Raw genomic sequence first — 22,292 nt, 5'->3', positions numbered from 1 at the left:
ATTCGACATGTCATGTGTTATAACTTTTGAACATTATTTATTAAATCTTATTTATTAAACACCTTTTTTGTTATTCTATTCAATAATGAAATAACAACATCCTCTAAATAATTACAATTTACTTTACTTTACTTTACTTTACTTTACTTTACTTTACTTTACTTTACTTTACTTTACTTTACTTTACTTTACTTTACTTTATTACTTGTACATGTCGAACTTTATTATTAAAATATAATATTGTTGAATTTGGTAACCAATATTTAATGGATGGATAATAGATTGAATTGGTAAATCTTGCAAAAGGGTCATCGACATGAAGAATTGTTATATTATCTGTAATATATCCCTTTTCAATTGGTTGATTGTATTTACCAATTGACAACCATCTTATTGACCTTGGTAAAAAGGATATGACAACCTTGTTGTTTTTGTTGTCATTTGAATCTACTTTGCAACTACCAAAAGGTTGATCAAAATTTGTTCCAAACTCTAATATTTCTACAGGTGGTAACAATGATTCTTTACTATCATTATTGTGAATTGGTTGATTAAACATAAAGGAGAGGACTAGTTTTTTGAGTGATGTTGGAAAGTGAGATGGATGGATTGGATGATTAAATTTATACCCTAGATAAAGAGTCTTTAGCCCTTCTGGGAATAACCCTTCTTCTAATGGTTGATCAAATGAAGCTGGTAGTTCCAAGTAGGTGAGAGATTGTGGTAAATGACAATGTCTAATTTTGTGTGTGTATCCTCTACCGAATTGAAGATGTTGAATAGAGTCTGGAAGTGTGTCCATGTCAAGTGGATAATTGTATTCTTGCATATACAATTTCTTTAATCCTTTTGGTAAGGTGTGTGGAGGGATTGGACAATTGAATTCTGCTCCAAGATCTAGTGTCAATAGTGAAGATGGTAACTTGACACCGGTACCATCCTTTCCAAATTGTATTTGTGAACAACATTTGCCGAGATTGATTGAAACAATCGAGTTTGGTAAAACACCGTCCATATAGAGTGGAGTATTCATGATGACACTATCGATATTGAGTTTCTTTAGATTACGAGGCAGTACAGACGCATTGACAACACCACTAGTGAAAAGAAACATTTGCGTAATGTTGATTGGAAGGGGATGTGGACCTCCGAGTGTTGGGGTCAATGAATCGGTAAAGAGAACCAATTCATTTAGATCTTTGGCAAGGTCGGTATCAACAGGTCCATTTTAAACTCTGGACTTTGAGTAACCAACCGTGTCAGTGTATTGGGTAGCTTGGTGCACGTGTCAAGTGTTGTAATCTCACCTCCCAAAACCAATGTCTCTACAACCTTTATCGAACCTAGGCAGTCTGATCGCAGACATGTTTGATCGCCACGCAAGACAAGGTATTTTAGAGATTGCAACTTGTCTAGTTGCAAACGATCAATATCATCGTTGTAATCGTTTAGTTGTAGTTTGACAAGACCACTTGGGAGGACGGCATATTCAGCTGGGTTATTGGCCATTGCAAATGACTTTACACAACAACTAAACACCTCGAGATTTGGTGGAAGGGGACCAAGATACTCCAACTTGATACATCTTATATCAAGCGTCTTTAGGTGCACGAGATGGTCAAGTGATGGGAACACTGTGAACGGGCATCCACCAAGTGTCAATGATGTGATACTGGTGCTTGGCAGAGACGGTACTTTAAATTTGGGATTATGAATGTTGAGTATTTCTATAGTGTGCAAGTAGATTGGGTGGTTTTGTCCGTGCACATCATTCAGTCTTTTCAATGCTGCAAGCAATGTAGACAGGTGATAATAGGTTACTTGGACACGATCATATCGGTCCAACAACGACCAACGTATGCCTGTCACTTGACTAAACTCAATCCCTCCTAGATGCAGTGATGTTCTAAGCGATCTAAACCTCTTGCACGTATCATACAACCACAGTTGATTGAGTGCTGGAGTTGTGTAGATCACCTCTTTGACCAGCTTTTCGCGTCTACGGTAGAATAGGATATATTCTTTCTTTTTAGCATCTTTCACCGATACCCTACTACTACTACTTTCGCCAAGATCTTGTCCAACATAATAAAATATTATTTGTAGTATTGTATTTGGTAATAGAACCAACATTTTTACAAGAAATGCTCTCATTGAACTTCATCACAAAAACTATCCACCAAAATTATTTTTTTTAAACTAGGTGTGAGCGTACACCAGCAACCTCTTTTCTTCTTGTGTATTTTGTTTATATATATAGATATAAATCTATCCTTATTTGCACAGTTCACCATAAGACACAGAAAGAAGTGTGTTTAATCACAAAGTCCAATTAACAAACTAAATGGGATAATCATGATTAACGACAACAAACAACAACCAACCGAGCATACAATAAAAATCTTTGTTCAACAAGAATAGAGGTAAATTTAAAATATTAATGACCATGAGAAACAAAGATATCTATTTTATAAAGGACAGAATGGTCAAAAAGAAAACAATGATCAACTGTTTTACAATCTAGCAATAGCTACCAGAATGCAATCATTCCTTTTGGGAACCAAGTCCAACACAACAAACGAACAAAGATTTTATGCATTGATTAGAGGTGGACACTGACGCATTAATATATTGGTAACCTTCCATTTATAGTTGAATAACTTTAATGATCAAGATTATTATAACTATCATTCTGGTTATTTAACTATAAATGGAGGCTCTACTTTAATTATCGCCAATATTGGCTTGGTCATCGCGTATGTATAAAGCTACAACTAGTATTTGGTAGTTAAGGTAAGTGTCCCTTATTTTTAATCATCGATATTGGATGGTTGAACCTAATTTTAAAAAAAAAATAAAAAGAAGAAGAATCTGTTGTTTATTATTATTATGATTAATACAGAGAGAGGGAGAGGTTCATCAAAGAAGGAGAAGAAAGATAATTATCTATTTACCAATAAATAAATAAATAAATAATAATAATTGCAAAAAAAGAGCACTTTAAAAAATGAATACCCCCACCCAAACTATTTTTGTGTTAAAAAGTGTGACAGGAAAGATAATAATAATAATAATAAGACAACAACAATAATAATCATAACAACCACAATAATAATAATATCATTTAATTTACTTTGAGAAAGTAGATGGAGTGACAGTCTTTACAGAAGAAGAGCCATTTCAGTCAGTCATAAGTCTCTCACCATTAGACAAGAAACAATATTCATAATAATAATAACAACCCAACATTCATCAACAATTATATAATTGAGACACTGATATTTCATTCAATCAAACAACAACAATACCAAACAACAACAACATTACCAAACAGCAACAACTTTTTCATTCATTGGTTAACATCACTTTAAAGTTTACACTTGCTCTCAGCTGAGCTCTTATTTATTGATTGTATCATATAGGTATTGGTTAAAAAGAACAACACACAATCAGGTTTATTATACATTATTATTATTATCATCATCTTCATACATAACATAATCTTGGTATAGGAAGAAGAAAGACCTTCTTTTGAAACCATTCTTATCATTTGTATTACAATCAATTCAACTTGAACAATCCTCCTTTGCTCGATCACTCACAATATCACACAACTACCATTCTCATTCATTTGTTGTTGGTTGGGTGTTGTTGTTGGTTGGTTCGTTCTCTTGACACTCGGTACATTGAATACTACCTAACACCCTTGGTCGTCGATGATAAAGAATATCTCTTCACACAACGTTCATCATCTGTATTGTGAAATGAGTTATCATCACAAACAAGGGAACGTAGATGAAAGTATTGCAGCACACAAAGTAAGCACCGCCAACAACAACAACCACCTCTACAGCAATAGTAGCAGCTGCAATAACAACAACAATAATAATAATAATAGTAATGATACCGCCGCGAGCGGTAGCGGCCACAACCAGTTTATAAGATCACCAACAACTAGTAGATACATAGCAGACTCTTTACCACCGACATCTCCTCAACTACAAGGTGGTGGCGGTGGTGGCAGAGCATCCTATGGTAATAGTGATCACTACTATTATCCACCACCACCACAGCAATGTCCGTCCCCATCATTAGGATCTTCTTCCTTGTCTCATAGTCAACAATTACAGCTACAACAACAACAACAACAATCCTATGGCATTTATTCATCTCCTCAGCTGATTTCATTTAATCAAGCGCATGGTAATCATAGTTTTAAAAAGAGATCAAGAGATTTTATAGATGGTGAATTCACCTTTGATTCAACATCTAATAATAATAATAATAATAATAACAATAGCAATAATAATAATATCTATTGGTAACAACAACAACAACAACAACAACAACAACAACAACAACAACAACAACAACAACAACAATACCAATAGTAGTAGTAGTAATAATAATCAAGTTCATCTAAGTGTTACTATACCTTCTTTATCAACGACAACATCTCATGTAAATAATTCACCTAATCCATACAACAGTACTAATAATAATAATAATAATAATAATAATAATAATAATAATAATAATAATAACAGTCATTACAGACATACACCACCTTTAAATATTGTAAACAATAACAACAACATTGATCAAATTGATCATAATGTTAAATTATTTAAACATGTAAGTTGGCACGATAAACAACATGAAGCAGAATTGCTTACTAACTTATTTTTTTTTTATTTTGTTAGGATGTAAGGACCAATTCACCAAGAACTTCTCCATCATCATCATCTTCAACATCTATTCCCAAATCACCTATTTATTTCAACAAGAATATAATGATTCCAAACTCTCCGACATTATCATCACCCCCACCTACTCCTACTTCCCTAACGCCATCATTTGCTTCTCTATTTACTTCTTCACATAATAATCAATGTTTATATTCACCTCCATCCCATCCACCTCCCATATCTTCATTATTAAATGGCAATAATAATAATATTATTAATAATAATAATAATATTAATAGTAATAATAATAATAATAACTATACAACAAACAATAATGTTCATCATCATCATCATCATCATCAGAATAGTAGTGGAAATAACAAGTTCCAATTTGAATTAACATTTCAACAATTAAAAATATTTGATGAAGATGAACCAGAGTTGATAGAATTTTATGATGATGATGATGATCAAGACGACGGCCAACAAGAATACAGTCATAGAGGAGAAAGGACATATGACCAATATGACCAAGAAAATATTTCAATGCCTCCTATACAGTCGTCTTCTTTTAACCACACAACTACAAGACAATCCTACCAACTTTCACCTACCGAGTCAATACTCAACATCCGATCGAATAATCCAATGGCATATTTATTTAACAAACGCAGTGATCTAGAAGAGGATGATGACTATGACGATGATGATGATGATTACGAGGATGAATTATCAAGGAATTATTATGGTGGAGCCAGTCGTTATCAAAACCAAAGAGGAGGAGTTCAAGACTATGATACGAGTGAAGAAGAGGATGATGGTAATGAAATTAGATTTACACAACATTTCAAACCACCTCCACGACAAATCACCTCGTCATTGGATAGTAGTAATCGTAATTTGCAATCAACTAAATGCAAACAATTCAATAACAGTAGTAGTAGGAATCAAGATGATATGGAAAGTGAAGATGAAGATGAATTAATCATGGTTAATAGATCATCAACCTCTTTTTTTGCTCCTTCTTCAATCAACTTTTCATCATCTGCATTCTCTTGGAAGCCAACTCAACCACCACAACAACAACAACAACAACAACAAGAAATGGAAGAATAAGAACGATCTATAAAGTGTTATTTGTCTATCTAACAGGTTCATATATATTTATATTTATATTTATTATAATCAATAATAATAAACATTAAGAGTAGTTTGGTGGGTTATATAAAATGTATTATTTAATAATGATATATATATATAAACACCAATTCTACTACTCGATCCAATCCAAACAAACAAACCATCAAATATCTTTATCTTTTATAGAGTTTAAAATGATGATAATTATTTATTATCCATTTTTTTTTTGTTTATTATTATTTTGGATGGACGAACGTTGGTTTCTCTTCATTTTTCTACTACATTCTTTGTTTAAATTTATGTAAAACACTTGGACTGGAAAGATTGGTAAAACTATGAGTTCTAGATACTTCACCAGAGGTGGATCCAGAGGTTGAAACACCGAGCTGATTGTGATGATAGAGAATGTAGACGAGATCGTTTTCGTGAAGAATGGTAGATACTGGAGGACAGGTAAAAACGTATGGATTGGGGGCACCTGTGATTTCCTTGCATCTGTACAATCCAAGAGAAAGGATATTTTTGTGAATCAAACCTTCAAACAATTCACCATAGGTTCTTCCATGGAACAATTCTGGCACCTTGATTTGATTTAAAAGACATGAACTATGTTCGTGTCCCGATGGACTACCTCCAATCAAACCAGATGTGCTGGCACCGAGTGATGCTAGATTGTTGCCAATCGAACCTCTAGATAGATTACGGTACATTTTAGTCTTGTGCAAGAGACGGTGACTACCCTCTTCCTCTTCATCGGTGGTTGCACCACCATAATACTCTTCACCGCTGCTGTCCGAATCAGAGTCCATGAGATTTGAGAACTTTTGATGGTACCTTTTGATACCGTTGACACCGAGGACTAGCTCGTGAGCCACGTCCAAGAGATACTCTTGGTGGTTGGATTGACAGAGCAGCGAGTCGAGTGTGGTGAGAGTAAGTACCTTGCCCGATGCAAACTCACTTGTAATATAGTATTTTGGCTTTTCAATCTCTTCATTCTCACGCTTGAGACGACTTTTGCTGGTTGGGCCAATGGACTTGGTGTTTCTCGAGATGAACCGGATGTTGGGCTCGTGTACCAACTCGACCGTCAAAAAGGACGAGCTGTTTCGTTTGTTTGTTAGCATTTCGTTGATTTCGAGGTAGGCCATGATCGTGTCGCTGTCGAGTTGGACTGAAGTCTGTTCGGTGAGACTAGAGTTGTGGTGGACAGTGTAGGGATCCGACAAGATGATGATTTTGCTGGCCAGATGGATGTTGACCGACTCGAGATCCTTGCGTTCCAAGGGTGACCCCTTGACAAAGAAAATGTCATCCATATCATCCCACTCGCTCATATCAGGCTCTTCTGGATGCAAAATGACAATGGCAGGTGGCGAAGACCGATTATCTGGCTGATGATTCTTGATAAAGTAAAAGTGGTTGATATGATCGGCAATATGTTTTTGACGCAGGCCACGCAAAAACAAGTCAATTCTATTAATCGATCCACAAATAATAATATGTTCGCGCCAGTTGTTATTTTCTTCCTCCTCTTCGTAGAGGTCGTCATTGTCAAGTTTGGTATGTTTCTCGATCGATCTGACAATAGGTTCCAACTCGTCCACAATCGATTGTAAATGTGTCTTTTTAGCGTCGACACTTTCCACAACCGTACACAAAAACTCTTCCCAATCATTGTTAAACTCGGTTTTGCAAAGCTCCAACAATGGATTTGGTTTTTCATATTCCTTGATTTGTACATGGTGTACATTAATATTTGGTATCATTTCATTCGTCGTATTCGTATTCGTATTCGTATTATTATTATTTGGATCATTTATAAAGATACTGTTATTGTTGTTATTAGGATCAGTTGGATGTTGGGATGTTGGAGGAGATGGAGAAGATGTAGAAGCCACTCCAGTACTACTATTAAATGTATCCATTTCAATGGGACTAGATGTATAGGTCGATGTGAAAAAGGTGTGAACAGAGTCGGAAAAGAGATTGTCAGATGTTTCGTTGAGTTCTTGGAACCCGCGACGCACCTCTTCTGGTGCAAATAACCGGTTATATAGGTTGGTTAGGAACGAGTTTTGTGCTTCGTCGCTACTATCGTCGAGACGACGAATAATCGATGGCACATTTGGTTTGAATACCGGTGCAGTTGGACTGTGTGCTATAATGATCAACTGCATCGACGCAGTGAGCACAGTTGAAAAGGGTGGATGAAGTACCAACCGTGAGGATTTACCTGTTTTGGCACCACCAGTTGGCAAACCAGTCCCACTTGTTTTCATTTTTGGACCTGGTGAACCTGGTATGCCACCAACAGGTGTACTATTTGTCGATCGGTTCAATCCACTGACACTGGCAGCTAGACCAACACCACCAGCTATAGTAGTTTCACGTTCATCGAAAATGATACCAAGCACAAGTGCCTTGGCACCACTATACATGGTGGTAGTGACATATCCCAACGTTTCACCAACCAATGCCTGTGGCACTGGTATCTTGTAGATTGAATTGACACTACCATTAACATATTCATCGACCCATTTTTCATCTTCGGTCGTTGTTTCAGGTTGACGACTTGTAAATAAATTACAAACCAATGTACCAAATCCAGGACACAATGTTGATTGTACCAAAATACCATTTCTAAAATCTTCAATACACATTACATTTTTAACATTTGATGATATTTTATACTAAAAGTAAAAAAATTAAATATTAATAAATAAATCAATTAAATATTCAAAATTTATCATTCATTTCCTCTTCTACATACTTTGCTTTCATGTTGAACCAATTGAGTAAATATTCTTGGACCAAAAGTCTTTAGATTTTTCATTGCAAGTGCTGTTAAAATGGCATTTGAATCACCTTCTTGCCAAAACATTGGTCTGAAAACAAAACAAGATGATGAATATCCAAATCTTGCTCTTTTTAAATCACTTTCCAACTAAACATAAATTAATTAAAAAAAAAGTTGATATTAAGTATGGGTTATTAGTTGTTTTTATCTATCTATAGACATTACATACCATTGGTTGACCTTCTAAATAATATAATCTATTTTTATAAAATGGATGTAAGAGTAAGATTTTCAATTGATCAGAAGGTGGTTTTGAATTTAGGATAACTATTGTCTTTTTAAGTTGACCATATTTCTCTAAATAAAACTCTGTCAAGAATTCAAGTAATGATGTAAAATTAATCTCTCCACATAATAATATATGTCCATGTAAATTCTCTTTTGATAAATCTCTTTTATATGCTAAAGAAAATTAAAAAATAAACCAAAAATAATTAATTAGAATCATTAATATTATTTGTTTGTTTGTTTGTTTGTTTTTTTTTCCAACATACGAGAATAAGAACTAAATTTCTCTAATAATTTTGAAACTTGATAGGGAATTAAAACGGCACCAATACAAATGGCAAAGGTAATGGTCATCATACCAACTGCATTGGTTGGATGAATATCACCATACCCATCGGTTGTAAGAGTGACAACCAAGAAATAAATGGTCGAGTGGAACTCTAGTGGTTTCTGAGTAACTGGATTACAATCAATATTCATATAAAATGCTGCTACAATTAGAATAAATGTAAAGATTGCAATCACAACTCTAAATAAATATTGTGTAATATCTAAAAAATGAAAAGGAAAATAAAATAGAAATGAGTAAAACTGGAACTGGAATATAGTATAGTATAGTATATTATAGTCTTATGACACACTTACCTTCAAAATAATGTAAAACTCTATTTGCTCTTAATACTCTAACAGTTCTGAGTACACGAAGAAATTGAAAGGTGGACAATTCACTAAATAGACCACCATTGGCTATATCGATATAGATTGGGAGGACAGTGACAAGATCGACCAATGAGAAAAAGGAAAAGAGGTATTTGAGACGATCCTTGCAAATAAAGTAATCCAATATCCAGTGTAACGTGAAAAAGACGGTCAACGACAATTCAAGCCATGCATAGAATAGTGGTGGTCTTTTATCAAGTGGTAAATAAGTACCATAGATAAATATAATCACTGAGAATATACTTAGTAATGTTTGAATTCCTTCCTATTATATTATGGAGTGATTTAAATGGGGTTAGAAGGGAGATCTAGATGGGATCAATCAATCAATCGATTGATTGATTGATTGATGGTTTAAACCATTAAAATCAAAAAGGTTGTAGGTGTAGTTGATGTTGTAGTCTAACTACTACCTATTTATAAAACGATCGATTGTTTGATTTGATGTGTACATACAATCCATTGTATAATACCAGAGGCAGTGAGATAGACTTCAGCACGTGTTCTAAGTGATATCTTTGATGATTTGACATTGTGCTTTCGAAGCATACGTGATGCTAGTGTAACAAAGCTCAGCGAAAAGATGACAACCGATAATATACCAAGCAACAAAAGGATGTGTCCAAAGATCACATTGGCTCCTGGTATGGATGAGGGAGGGTCATCTGCAGTCGCATTGCACCACTGAACCATAGTCTACTATCTACTTCTACTACTACTATCTACTGCACTACACTAAATATAAATCTTATTAAGTACTTGTTGTTGTTGTTGTTGTTGTATGTTGAATAGATAGAAGACGTGTTGTTCTTGTCGATGATTGAATGAACGAACTGTTTTCACACACTAACACTATGGTGTGGTGAAATGGGGGTCCAAAAACAAAACGAAAATTAATTTGCCCCAGACTTTGTGTGTGTTTGAGTGATTTGGTGATCGAAGGAGAGACAGGTCAGCATGGTGTGATCATTATTGGAATGGAGATGTTCACCTAAGTACTTGTCTTTACCCTTTACCCAATAGGCAGATAGACTATGTATGATCATCATCATCATCATCATCATCAACACCAGAATCACCGCATTGGGTGTGATGTACAAGGTCGAGGGTAAGGTAGGATAAGAACTTAAATCTACCGATGATGATCATGCATCATCACTATCCCTATCCTATCCTATCCTTTGCGATCGGACACTGTCGTCTACTCTTTCTCTCTCTTGTTGAACTACCTTGCTCTTTCTCTTTCTAAACTGAGAGATGTAGTTTACAACACAAACCGATAATATGGCTCATTGGATTGTTGTTGTATTGTATTTGACCTAAGTTTGAAAAAGGGTATGTACCATTTACCGTTTTAGGACTCACTGAACAATCAATCAATTAATCAATCAATTAATCAATCAATCAAATGGATAGTGTCTCTTGTATTGTATTACCATCTATGGCTCGGAGATTGTAAAGTGCTCATTGGTACCTTACCTACCTGCCTACCGTTTTTAGTTGAACCAACTTTGGTCGAACTATTTGGAATCGCCCTTTTAAAAGTCATATAAATATTGTCCAATTGTAATCCAATTAATATCAATCAAATCATCTTCAAACAATCATCTTCAAACAAATCTAATCTAATCAAATAATAATTAATTAATTTCCATTTATACTCTTTTAAAATTAAATCCAACTAAAATGTTCAAGATCATCACCTCTGCACTTTTCATTATTTTTATTTCATCCATCCTCTTTGTTTCCAATTCTGCTGTTGATGCTGGTAGTATGTATAAACTATTAAAATACCCTTAGATTATTTAAGAGATTTATTAATATATATTTTTTCTTTTTTTAGTTATTGGAATTAATCAAACAAACAAAACATTGGTCATTGACTTTACTCCAAACAATATGGTTTGGACCGCCCAACAACTTAAACTCAAAGGATTGGCTACCAATATGATGCCATATTGCACTCAAGATGGTGTTTCTCCAATGATTTGTTCTCTTCCAGCTGTTCCATGTAAGTTATAAATATTATTAATAACTTTTTCCAAAAGTATAAACTCTTAATTCTTTTTTAATTATTTGTTTAGCATGTGACACTATTCGTATTGCTGGTATGAGTGGTATTGGTATTGGTACAGTATCTATGAACTACCCATTCAATTGTACTATTACTGATTAATCACTCCAATCACTTTCACAGTCATTTGGTATATCATCAACCCAATGTTTTCCAAAAAAAAAAAAAAAAATAAAACAAACAAATAGTATCTATAATATTATAATTAATTTAATATTATAAATACCAACTATATATACATATATAAATATTACAAATGTAATATAATACAATACAATACGTAGTATTTAATTTAATTTGCTTTTCTTAATTTAGATTAAAAAATTCCTTTGTTGTTGCAAGAGTTTGATTGGCAGCTTCTTCCTCTGAGATACCATAACATTGAGCTAGAGTAGAGAGGACGCATGGGAGATAGGAAGGTTCGTTACGGATATGACGGTCACCTCCTTTTTTTAGTTTGTCGGCAGCTGGCAGGTTGTGGGGGGTCATGTAGGGACAGTCGGTCTCTATCATGATACGGTTGAGTGGGATCTTGCGAGAGGAGAGTATCTTGCGTAATGTCTCTCCACGCTTGTCTTGTGTGATGACGCCAGTGAATCCAAAGTAAAAGCCCATTTTAAGGTAGACGTCTGCCTCTTTTTCAATGCCTGTAAAGCAGTGCACTACCGCCTTGGGCATCTTGCCAGCGCTGACAAACTTGTTGGTCACTTGGACAAACTCTTTGTGGGCGTCACGTTCGTGGAGAAAGAGGGGTAGTCCCAACTCGACGGCCACCTCTATCTGGCGCTCAAACATATCCATCTGTGATTGATGACTACTAAAGTTACGGTTAAAGTCAAGTCCACACTCTCCAACCGCCTTTACAATGTGTGGGTATTTCTTGGCCATCTCTCTAATCTCTTGACATGTGTTGGCTGGTGCACGCTCCGCCGAGTGTGGATGTACACCATACGTCGAATACACAGTCACACCAAATCTCTTAAACACCTCTTGCTTTGCTTCAATCAATTCGATTGCCTTTCGACTAGACGGTATCGATGTACCAGTCATCACAATCGTATTAACACCTTTACCAGATGCACGTTGTAACAATTGATCAAAATCTCTATCAAATTGTTTATCTGCTAGATTAGCACCTATATCAGCTATATGATAGGTAGTTGTAGGTTTTACAACTCCACCTGGAGCAGTAGAAGGTTGATATTGTACTTTTGATGGTGCCGGTTGTTGTTGCTGAACCACTGCAGCAGCAGCTGAAGTAGTAGCAGCTGGTTTATAAGCTGGTTGTTGTTGAACAGCAGCAGGTTTTCTTTTGATTGGTGCTCCTAATGCTGGGAAGTCATTGTCGTTCATTGTGTATGTATATATATATGTATAAGTATAAAGGTATATGTATATTTATCTTTATATCTAATAATAATAATCGTGATCAGTGGGCTTTGAAAAGAAATGATAAGTACCACTTGCAGACAAACTTGAGAAAATGTGTGGAAGTTGATTTCTCAAACCAATCGCAGCGACTGACATGTCTCTCTTTTAACAATGAATGAATGATCGTATGAACTTGAGTTTAAGTTGAGTTGGTTTAATTAAATAATTTAATTTATTATTAATATTAATATTATTATTATTATTACTATTATTAATCATCATGAACAGAATTTTGTAATTCATGAGTTTTACGTTGTTTGAATGTACGAAGTACTTTGTCTTCACCAGACTTGGCAACCTTCTTTTCCAACTTGGGCATTGCGTATTTAGAGTATTGTACCTGTTCGAGGAACTTGGCATTCTCTTTTCTCATGGCAGCCATATCATGCAAGAGACGTTGATCACGTTCCAATTTCTTTTGTACTAGTCTGTCCATAAGATGATGCCATTTAAACTTTGGTAGATATCTAAGATTCCAAAGACAGTCTCTATGTTTGTCTCTGTTTTTACCTCCCATCGGACAATTATTTAAAACCGTTGCAATATGTCTTGCTCTTCTCTTGTCATTAAATTCAATCCATCCTTCTTTAAACATATTATTTCTTCTATGTTTTCTTTCAACGTCGGCTAAATCATAGATAAAATAGTGTTAATAATATAAATATGATCTTTTGATTCGTTTTTTTGTTTAAATATATATTTATTTATATTTGTATTTGTATTTACCTTTAACTAAATGCATTCTAGAAACCATTCCTTCTTTCATTAATAATTGTTTTAATTTATTGGCAGTCATACCAGCTGGGATAGTTGATACATAGACAATACCCTTGTTTTCATTCTTCTTTTGTACTTCAACCATCTTTTCCGTTGTCATTTGTTTGAGTACATAACTAACTTTATTTTGTTTCTTCATACCTGTCACTCTTTCCATTTCCTCTGTATTGTCTTCATCTCCCTCTTCTCCATCCCCTTCCTCTACACCATCATCTTCCTCTATATCATCTTCATCTTCTTCTTCTATATCATCTTGATCTATATCTTCTTCTTCATCTTCAAATTCTTCTACTTCTACTTCCTCCTCTTCCTCTATTTGTTTTCGTTTGTTATCTATCTTTTTTGTTGGTGGTATTTGTTGTTTAGTCTGTACACTATTCTTTTTAGTTGCCAACTTCATTCTATCTCTCTATCTCTTTATATTTATTTACAATTCTACAACAAACAACTGAATCTACTCAAACTTTGTAATCTTTTTTCTTTCGTTCGTTTTTTTCATTTTTTTTTAATTAACTTTACAATTAATATTTATTTGTTTTTTGTTTATTTATTTTTTGATATTTAATATACTCTTAACATTACACAGCCATGTGGAGGAATATTTGTGGCGGTATATGAACCTGTGAAAGTATCAATATCTTGTTGAGCCCACAAGTCTCTAACGATGAGACTGGTAGATGGGGATTCCCAAATATCACCCCATTGCAATTGGATAGTTGCACTTTCATTATCATTACGATTTAAAAGAATGACAGCTTTTGATCCATCGGCGAGTGGTTTAGCCCAGATTTGTTGGTCTTTACCATTGATCGACTTGATCAACGAACCTTGACGACCGAGTGTATCTTGATTGACAGCAATCACTTCCATAGCAGTCAAGATTGAGAATGTTGTATTGTCAATCGATCTAATATCATTACCTGCAATCAATGGTGCCGATAACAAAGACCACAATGAAAAGTGTGAAATGTATTCAGTGGTGGTCATACCACCATTACCAACCTCCAACATATCAGGATCATTCCAACCACCAACTCCAGAGAATGAAGTAATAGGTACTTGAAGATCTAAAATAACAGTCATCGAAGTCCATGTATCAGCAATATCACCGGTAGTTCTCCATGAATTACCTATATCCATTGCCCACATCCATGGTTCTGAAATTCCCCAATTACATCTAAAATAAAAACAAAACAATAATATTAATATTTAAATTAAAATTAACCAATTTGAAATGATACATACAAACTAAAGAAAATTGGTCTACCAGTTGCATTTAAAGCTTTAGACATGATAGTATAACGTTCTTGTGGGTTTTCAAGATAAGTATTACACCAATCCATCTTTAAGTAATCAATTCCCCAGCTAGCGTATGCTTTAATTAAAATTAAATCAATTAGTATTTTTTATGTAGAGTATTTCTGAATAATTAATATATATATACATACTTTGAGCATCAATTTGTTCGTATCCATAAGATCCAGGTCTTTTTTGACATGTTAAAACTATAATAATAATAAAAGATAATTAGATAGTTGATCATACATCCTATTATTATTATTATTTTACTATTTTAAAATACATACTACCAGCATCAGTATAAATACCAATCAATAAACCTAAAGAATGAACATAGTCTGCAATATATTTAATTCCATTTGGGAATGCTATTGGGTCAGCTTGAATGACACCATTATCATCTCTACCAACAGCCCAACAATCATCAATGTTTACATAACGGTAACCAGCATCCTTTAATCCCGATGTTACCATTGCCAATGCAGACTCCATAATTACAGTTTCATTAATATCACAATGGAAGTGATTCCAACTGTTCCATCCCATTTGTGGTACCAATCCTAGTCCATTATCTTGTAGTGTGATGATAGATAGATGTTAGATGACAAACTCTTCTCATGATATTGTTGATCAAAAATAAAACTTTATACAACATACCAACTGCAATTGACAGCCCAATGATTGTAGCAGTGAATACTAATATGATTGATTTATACATGTTGTTTGATGATTATTATCTCTTTTCTCTTTTGATTCAACAATAATTTAAATGAAATATTCACATTCACATTGAATTCATGTTATCCAGGTGATCATTTCAATTTAGAGTCAGAGCGCATGTGGTCTAGATTTTTTCGAGAAACACTGGGCAGTGTTTGCAAAGGGATTTTAAATCCCGATGATGACTCTGAGAAATGCTACGAACGATTCGATTTCTCCGTTCAATAATAATAATGCTAAAGCCGATTTTTTAACCGCCCCTTTTTTTTTTTGTTTGATGTAGTGGGGTGTGATGTATTTGTTTAAACATTTTAACAACACACTACATTAACATAAACTTATACTTATACTATTGATGTTGTATAAGTACTCAATTTTTAAAAATAAATAGTGATTACTTGATTAGGACAATTGAAGCGACTGCGCTGACGGAAATGAAAAAAGTCAACGCCGAAGTGGAGTTGGTTGAGAACCAGGACTCGAGCGACAAAAACCAAACCAACGTTTTAAATCAAAAAATCTTACGTTTGGGAAAAATCTAACTCCTATTTTAATTTTTATAATTATTTATTGATTCAATTATTTGTGTCCCTCCCTCTCCTCTCCTTTCCTTTCTATTCCTGCTTTTACAAAAAAAGTATTACTTTACTTTACTTTCAATTCTTATAAGATCATCAACATCGTTTGTTTGATCCTACCTACCTCCTACTATTTATTTATTTAATTACACCTGCTTGTCTCCGACGACGATCACCCGTAAAAACTTAGATATACATTTAAATACATACATTACATATTATAACATACATACATATATATAAAGAATGACTAGAAAAGTTACACCAACAACAGTAGCTACACCATCAGCATCAACTACTTCATCATCATCATCATCTTATTTTAGAAACCCTCTTAAATTATTAAAAGTTATTCCCAAATCTTTATTTAAATCATCACATAACTTTTCTAAAAAGGTTTTAAAAAAAGGTAAACCATAAAATCAATCATAATCATAATCACAATCAAGTTATTAATAAATATATTCTATTCCTTTTTTTATAGTACCAATATCAAAACCACCACAAATAGTTAGATGGGATTTATTAGGAGTAACAATGTCATATATGTGGGGATTACTTAATCGTCGTCGTTTACCGGTTGTTTTGAGACGTCCGATTTATGGAGCATGGGCCAAATTGTTTAGATGCAATATGGATGAAATACCTGCACCACTCGAAAGCTACCCATCGTTGGCCGAGTTTTTCTCACGTCCCATCAAAGATGGTTGTCGTCCCATCTGTGAATCGGGGATGATCAGTCCTGTAGACGGACGTGTATTGGCGTGTGGCGAGGTGGTCAGCGATACAGTCGAACAAATCAAAGGTGTAACATATTCTCTCAACCATTTCTTGGGTTGCGATCCATTCACTCTATTAAAAAATCCAAATAGTAAATTATATCATTGTATATTATATCTCAGTCCAGGTGATTATCATCGTATTCATTCTTCTGAAGATTGGGTAATTAAAAAAAGATCTCATTTCCCAGGTAAGCATAAAACCAACAAAACAAATCAATATATATATATTTATATATAAATACTAATATTTAATTAATTTTCTTTCTTTTTTTAGGTACATTATTCCCAGTGAATAAACCATTTTTAAAATTAATTCCAAGTTTATTTGCATTGAATGAAAGAATTGTATTGTCTGGTGATTGGGAACAAGGATTCTATTCATTGACAGCGGTTGGAGCATACAATGTAGGATCAATCTCTCTTAATTTCGATCATGTCACTCAGACCAATCAGATCACTAGAGACTTTAGATGCAAAAACTTGGAATATTTCTCATGGAATGGTGTAGGCAGCCATTCTTATGACAGCGACTATGCCGAGGACATTCCCCAATCACGTGGACAAGAAATCGGTCAATTCCATCTAGGCAGCACCGTCGTTTTAATTTTTGAATCAAAGGATTTCCAATTTAACGTTCAACCAGGTGATTATTGTAAGATGGGTTCTTTCATTGGTGAAAATAAATAAAAAGAATTTAATAAACCAAATATATATATATATTTTTAAAAACATTTAGGGTTCTTCAACTACTACTAAATTTTTTTTATTCGATAATAATGAATACTTTATCTTCTTCTTCATTTTTACCATTATATGTACAATCAATAATCATTAACAAATTGATCAACTACACAAATGATCATATATGTAGTCGAACTATATCAGATTCTTGTGAAGAACCTGAACGTGCTCCATATTATGATCGACCAAGACGTAATAATATATTATCAAACACACCGATTAGATCAAATAGTGAGATATGTAAATTGTTGTATACAGGAGAACTACCTCACTATCAACACCGTGGTCATAATCAATTGATCAACTTGGCATTGGTATCGAAATGGTGGTTTCAAGTGGTCAGAGGAACAAGAACAGAATTGACTATCATCGGAAGGTTTACAAAGGATATCTTTATACCATTCATTCAGCAACAACAACACTCTATCTATCAACTTTGTAATATTCAAAAGATACATTGGAGTTGTTTGTTGGTAAATTATGATGATGATGTTAAGGATTACACGTATGTTGTCGACGAGATCACTCCATCAATTTGCAAAGAGATCATTGATCTATTACCACACCTAGATACTATCAATATTAAAACAAGAGGTGGTATATGGTTAGAATATGTATCAAAGACAATCAACCAAATACTCGTATTGGTACCAAACTTAAAGTCGACGATGTTGTTGGAGCTTGCAGAAAAAGACTTTACCGAAATGCATGGGTTCACTCCAAATCATAGTACAATGGTCGTACATATAAGAGACTCGATTTTCGATGAGACTAATTATCCCGACAACCTCGATCACCTCAAACCAAGCTATGTCTGTTTATTTCAAAGTGGCCAACTAATTCAAGTACACTGCCAATACAAAGATATGTTTAGTCGACAACAACGCACCAAGCACATCACATTGAACGATGACTATGTCGATTTGATGGAATTGTATGATTTGGTGACACTGGAAGATTCAAAATTGGAATCACTCGAAGTTTCAGTTTTAATCATTCCAAGCGAGGAGGATGGTGGTGCTTTAATCTACGATACCATTGAAACCTACCATCCTGATGATGAACAAGTTGAAACGTTTGATGGAGAGGAATGGGCTATTTTGTGCGACGGGTTACAAGACAACACCACTCTCAAAAGACTCTTGCTCAAAGATTATTATCGTTGTCAAATCTTTAGTGCAATCGACTGTCCTATTCTGACAATACCAATTTTCGAAATACCTTTTAGATCACTTTGGGAAAACAATGCTACCATTGAATATCTTGGTCTGTCGTATCTCTCTCATATCATCTCATCACAATTCTTTGATGAGATTTCTCTCAACCAAACCATCACCACTATGGTATTGACACAAAAGACGATGCATCCCAAATACGTACCATCATTCTCCAAGATGATAGCAAACTCTAAAACCATTAAAAAGTGACAATGATTTGGAGTGGTGTGAAGAGTTGGAACATGCATTCCAACAAAACAAGTCAATCAAGGTGTTGGATGTATCTGGTAACATGTTTGGAAAGTATGCTACCAATCTATACAACGCATTATTGCAAAGTGATACAGTACAATACTTGGTCGTTGACCAAGATTACCGGCAATGTCCAATCAACCAATTAGACTATTTCCTCAAATCAAAATCATTAAAAGATTATTTCTACACGAACGAATGGAAAGGTGATGGAGGAGGGCCCAATAGTTTCCTACCCCCATCTATTTATTATTTTTCATAACATGAAGAGAATAAATAAATAAATAAATAAATAAATAAAGAAAGATATTTAGTAATTTTCTTTTTTTTTTTTTTTTTTTTTTTTGCAAAGGTGAACCTTGAGTTCTGATCGTGGTCTTTGTCATGTTCGCAAGAAATCTTGATGTTGTTTTTTTATAGCTTGCTTATTATCTAATTCTATTTTATATACTTTATACTTAATACCATCATTCATTTCCTTTCTTTTTCTTCTTTATAAAGAAGAGGAGACAGAGGATAAGGATTAGATTAATAGATAGATAGATAGATAGAATAGAGAACAGTTAAGATCATCAAAATATCATCATGTCAAAAGAGAATACTGTACATCAGAGAAGAGGAGGAGGAATATCATCATCATCAATCAACCATTACTCAAAATATAAATCAACGCAAAGTAGTGAAGATTCATCTTGGTCAGATTACGATGAAGCACAATTAAAACATTATCAACAACAATCGAGTAGTGGAATAGGATCGGCTGCTGCAGAACACATTGCCGATCTACTCTCGTTGAAAAAGAGAAAAGATAGAATACGAGAAAAAGCAAGACGTCAATCATATTATCTATCAACTTGGTTCTTTTTAAAGATTCTATCCATTGTTTTCTTTGTTGCTTTTTTCTCTTCCTAGTATGTGAAACATATAATATTATCATAAATATACAATTTATTAACTATGTTTATTTATTTTGTTTTAAAAGTCTTCAAGTTAAAGGATTAATTGGTGAAGATGGTATATTACCAGTAAACACATTATTAGAGAGACAACAAAAGAATTTAATGGCGTCAGCATCGCCATCATCGACCAATGAAATCAATTCAATTTGGATTCTATTGACTCATCCAACCAATGGTTTTGGGATTAGTGTAAATAATACTTTGTATCTAATGTGCGTCTTGGGTTTAGTATTTTCTTCTCTATCTCTTTTTACAACACCCATTGCTACCTATATTGGCTTTATGTGGTTCCTTTATTATTGTATTGTAGATGTTGGTCAAATATTTTATTCCTATCAAGTATGTTATATAAATATAAATAGATCATTCATGGATATCAATATCAATCAATTAATTAATTAAATCATTTATTTTCTTTTTCTTTTTCTTTTTCTAGTGGGATCAATTATTATTGGAAACATCATTTTTAGCTATATTCTTATCACCATTTACATTTAAATATGATGATAAACCTTCAACTCCAATCAGATATTTATTAAAATGGTTGGTTTTTAGATTGATTTTTGGTAGTGGTATTATTAAACTCACTCCCATTTGGTCATCATTTAAAGCAATGTCATTTCATTATGAAACTCAATGTATTCCAAATATAATTGTATGAAAACACAAATTAATTAATCAAAAAACTTGTACTAATATTTATTTCTATTTTTCTATTTCTTTTTTTGTTTAGAGTTATTATGTTCATCAATTCCCAAATTATTATCATCAATTTGAAACAATGATGACATTGGTAATTGAAATACTTGTTACACCATTCTTTTTTGCACCAAGAGTATTCAAGATTACAGCATGTTTGATCAATATATTATTGCAAATCTGTATCATTTTAACAGGAAACTACAACTTTTTCAACTATCTCACGATTGCACTGTTGTTGATGCTTTTGGACGACTCTTTTATTCTCAGTGCATGTTCTGTCATTCTCCCATCACCCTTTTACCAATATATCCGAATGCTCGAGTACAACAAGACAACAAGTGCTCGTCAAGATCGCGAGAAACGAAACAAAACCGATATTCGATTCACACTGTCCAACATCAACTCCAAGAATCTCTTGATTCCCTTTATTTTCATTCTCGTTGGCATGTCGACTCTGTACGCATCGACACGATACCTCCAACGCCAAAGCGTTCCCACCATCATCCAGCGTGTCCACAGTGCCCTTGATTTTTACCACATCACTGGCACCTATGGACTCTTTTCTCATGTGACTACTGAGCGTTTTGAACTCTCTATCGAAGGTAGCTATGATGGTATTCAATGGTACGAGTATGAATTTTACTATAAACCTGGTAATCTATCTCGTGCTCCACCATTGGTTTTCCCTGGTCATAATCCAAGATTAGATTGGCAAGTATGTAAAAAAAAATAATAATAATAATAATCAATGATCATTTAAAAATCATTTATTAATTATTAATTTAATTTTTTTAGATGTGGTTTGCAGGTATTAGTGATCCAAGAACACAAGGATGGATTGTTCATTTTATGGCTAAACTATTAGAAGGATCACCAGAGGTACTTAGTTTGATAGATTATTCACCGTTTCCATTAGACAATCCACCAAAATATATCAAGGCCAACAAATTTAAATACCAATTCACTAAATGGAAAACATCGGATCAGTGGTGGGAAAGAGAATTTGTCGATCATTATATTCTACCGTTCGAATTGGATTCTCCCTCGTATAAATATTTTCTTCAAGATAGTAAGAAATAAACACAAATATATAGGTGCGACACTATTTTAGTGATCTTTCTCGG

The 22,292-nt window shown here is 33.8% G+C and overlaps 11 protein-coding genes across 11 annotated transcripts; 5 read left to right on the top strand and 6 right to left on the bottom strand.

Annotated features, from left to right (window-relative positions):
* Window positions 1–54: 54 nt before the first annotated feature.
* On the bottom strand, window positions 55–1,509 carry DFA_08910 (uncharacterized protein; the record flags this gene model as incomplete). Its single annotated transcript, XM_004356340.1, has 3 exons — window positions 55–75; window positions 206–1,097; window positions 1,421–1,509. The coding sequence occupies 3 exons, from the start codon at window positions 1,507–1,509 to the stop codon at window positions 55–57; spliced, it is 1,002 nt and encodes a 333-aa protein (XP_004356393.1).
* A 109-nt stretch (window positions 1,510–1,618) lies between these two features.
* DFA_08909 (uncharacterized protein) lies at window positions 1,619–2,154 on the bottom strand (the record flags this gene model as incomplete). Its single annotated transcript, XM_004356339.1, has 2 exons — window positions 1,619–1,694; window positions 1,940–2,154. 2 exons carry the CDS (start codon window positions 2,152–2,154, stop codon window positions 1,619–1,621), a joined length of 291 nt encoding a protein of 96 aa, XP_004356392.1.
* A 1,610-nt stretch (window positions 2,155–3,764) lies between these two features.
* On the top strand, window positions 3,765–5,804 carry DFA_08908 (uncharacterized protein; the record flags this gene model as incomplete). Its single annotated transcript, XM_004356338.1, has 3 exons — window positions 3,765–4,321; window positions 4,392–4,635; window positions 4,704–5,804. The coding sequence occupies 3 exons, from the start codon at window positions 3,765–3,767 to the stop codon at window positions 5,802–5,804; spliced, it is 1,902 nt and encodes a 633-aa protein (XP_004356391.1).
* A 302-nt stretch (window positions 5,805–6,106) lies between these two features.
* DFA_08907 (uncharacterized protein) lies at window positions 6,107–11,185 on the bottom strand (the record flags this gene model as incomplete). The annotated part of the gene is made up of 8 exons (XM_004356337.1): window positions 6,107–8,521; window positions 8,602–8,775; window positions 8,858–9,090; window positions 9,183–9,467; window positions 9,562–9,901; window positions 10,093–10,193; window positions 10,344–10,366; window positions 11,073–11,185. The coding sequence occupies 8 exons, from the start codon at window positions 11,183–11,185 to the stop codon at window positions 6,107–6,109; spliced, it is 3,684 nt and encodes a 1,227-aa protein (XP_004356390.1).
* Window positions 11,186–11,322: 137 nt separating this feature from the next.
* On the top strand, window positions 11,323–11,812 carry DFA_08906 (uncharacterized protein; the record flags this gene model as incomplete). Its single annotated transcript, XM_004356336.1, has 3 exons — window positions 11,323–11,407; window positions 11,480–11,647; window positions 11,721–11,812. 3 exons carry the CDS (start codon window positions 11,323–11,325, stop codon window positions 11,810–11,812), a joined length of 345 nt encoding a protein of 114 aa, XP_004356389.1.
* Window positions 11,813–12,016: 204 nt separating this feature from the next.
* Window positions 12,017–13,063, bottom strand: DFA_08905 (tatD-related DNAse; the record flags this gene model as incomplete). Its single annotated transcript, XM_004356335.1, has 1 exon — window positions 12,017–13,063. One exon carries the CDS (start codon window positions 13,061–13,063, stop codon window positions 12,017–12,019), a length of 1,047 nt encoding a protein of 348 aa, XP_004356388.1.
* A 289-nt stretch (window positions 13,064–13,352) lies between these two features.
* Window positions 13,353–14,318, bottom strand: esf2 (RNA-binding region RNP-1 domain-containing protein; the record flags this gene model as incomplete). Its single annotated transcript, XM_004356334.1, has 2 exons — window positions 13,353–13,768; window positions 13,868–14,318. The coding sequence occupies 2 exons, from the start codon at window positions 14,316–14,318 to the stop codon at window positions 13,353–13,355; spliced, it is 867 nt and encodes a 288-aa protein (XP_004356387.1).
* Window positions 14,319–14,479: 161 nt separating this feature from the next.
* DFA_08903 (uncharacterized protein) lies at window positions 14,480–15,935 on the bottom strand (the record flags this gene model as incomplete). The annotated part of the gene is made up of 5 exons (XM_004356333.1): window positions 14,480–15,095; window positions 15,164–15,293; window positions 15,367–15,423; window positions 15,505–15,789; window positions 15,875–15,935. The coding sequence occupies 5 exons, from the start codon at window positions 15,933–15,935 to the stop codon at window positions 14,480–14,482; spliced, it is 1,149 nt and encodes a 382-aa protein (XP_004356386.1).
* Window positions 15,936–16,761: 826 nt separating this feature from the next.
* On the top strand, window positions 16,762–17,984 carry DFA_08902 (uncharacterized protein; the record flags this gene model as incomplete). Its single annotated transcript, XM_004356332.1, has 3 exons — window positions 16,762–16,924; window positions 17,000–17,485; window positions 17,572–17,984. 3 exons carry the CDS (start codon window positions 16,762–16,764, stop codon window positions 17,982–17,984), a joined length of 1,062 nt encoding a protein of 353 aa, XP_004356385.1.
* Window positions 17,985–18,073: 89 nt separating this feature from the next.
* DFA_08901 (uncharacterized protein) lies at window positions 18,074–20,034 on the top strand (the record flags this gene model as incomplete). Its single annotated transcript, XM_004356331.1, has 3 exons — window positions 18,074–19,381; window positions 19,527–19,734; window positions 20,009–20,034. 3 exons carry the CDS (start codon window positions 18,074–18,076, stop codon window positions 20,032–20,034), a joined length of 1,542 nt encoding a protein of 513 aa, XP_004356384.1.
* A 58-nt stretch (window positions 20,035–20,092) lies between these two features.
* DFA_08900 (putative transmembrane protein) lies at window positions 20,093–22,248 on the top strand (the record flags this gene model as incomplete). Its single annotated transcript, XM_004356330.1, has 5 exons — window positions 20,093–20,418; window positions 20,490–20,805; window positions 20,903–21,121; window positions 21,200–21,883; window positions 21,964–22,248. The coding sequence occupies 5 exons, from the start codon at window positions 20,093–20,095 to the stop codon at window positions 22,246–22,248; spliced, it is 1,830 nt and encodes a 609-aa protein (XP_004356383.1).
* Window positions 22,249–22,292: the final 44 nt, after the last annotated feature.

Source organism: Cavenderia fasciculata, assembly GCF_000203815.1.
Source record: "Cavenderia fasciculata unplaced genomic scaffold Scf_ET2XIPL01COFD4-5, whole genome shotgun sequence".
NCBI lineage: Eukaryota > Evosea > Eumycetozoa > Acytosteliales > Cavenderiaceae > Cavenderia > Cavenderia fasciculata.
This window is presented reverse-complemented; position numbering and strand designations above follow the sequence as displayed.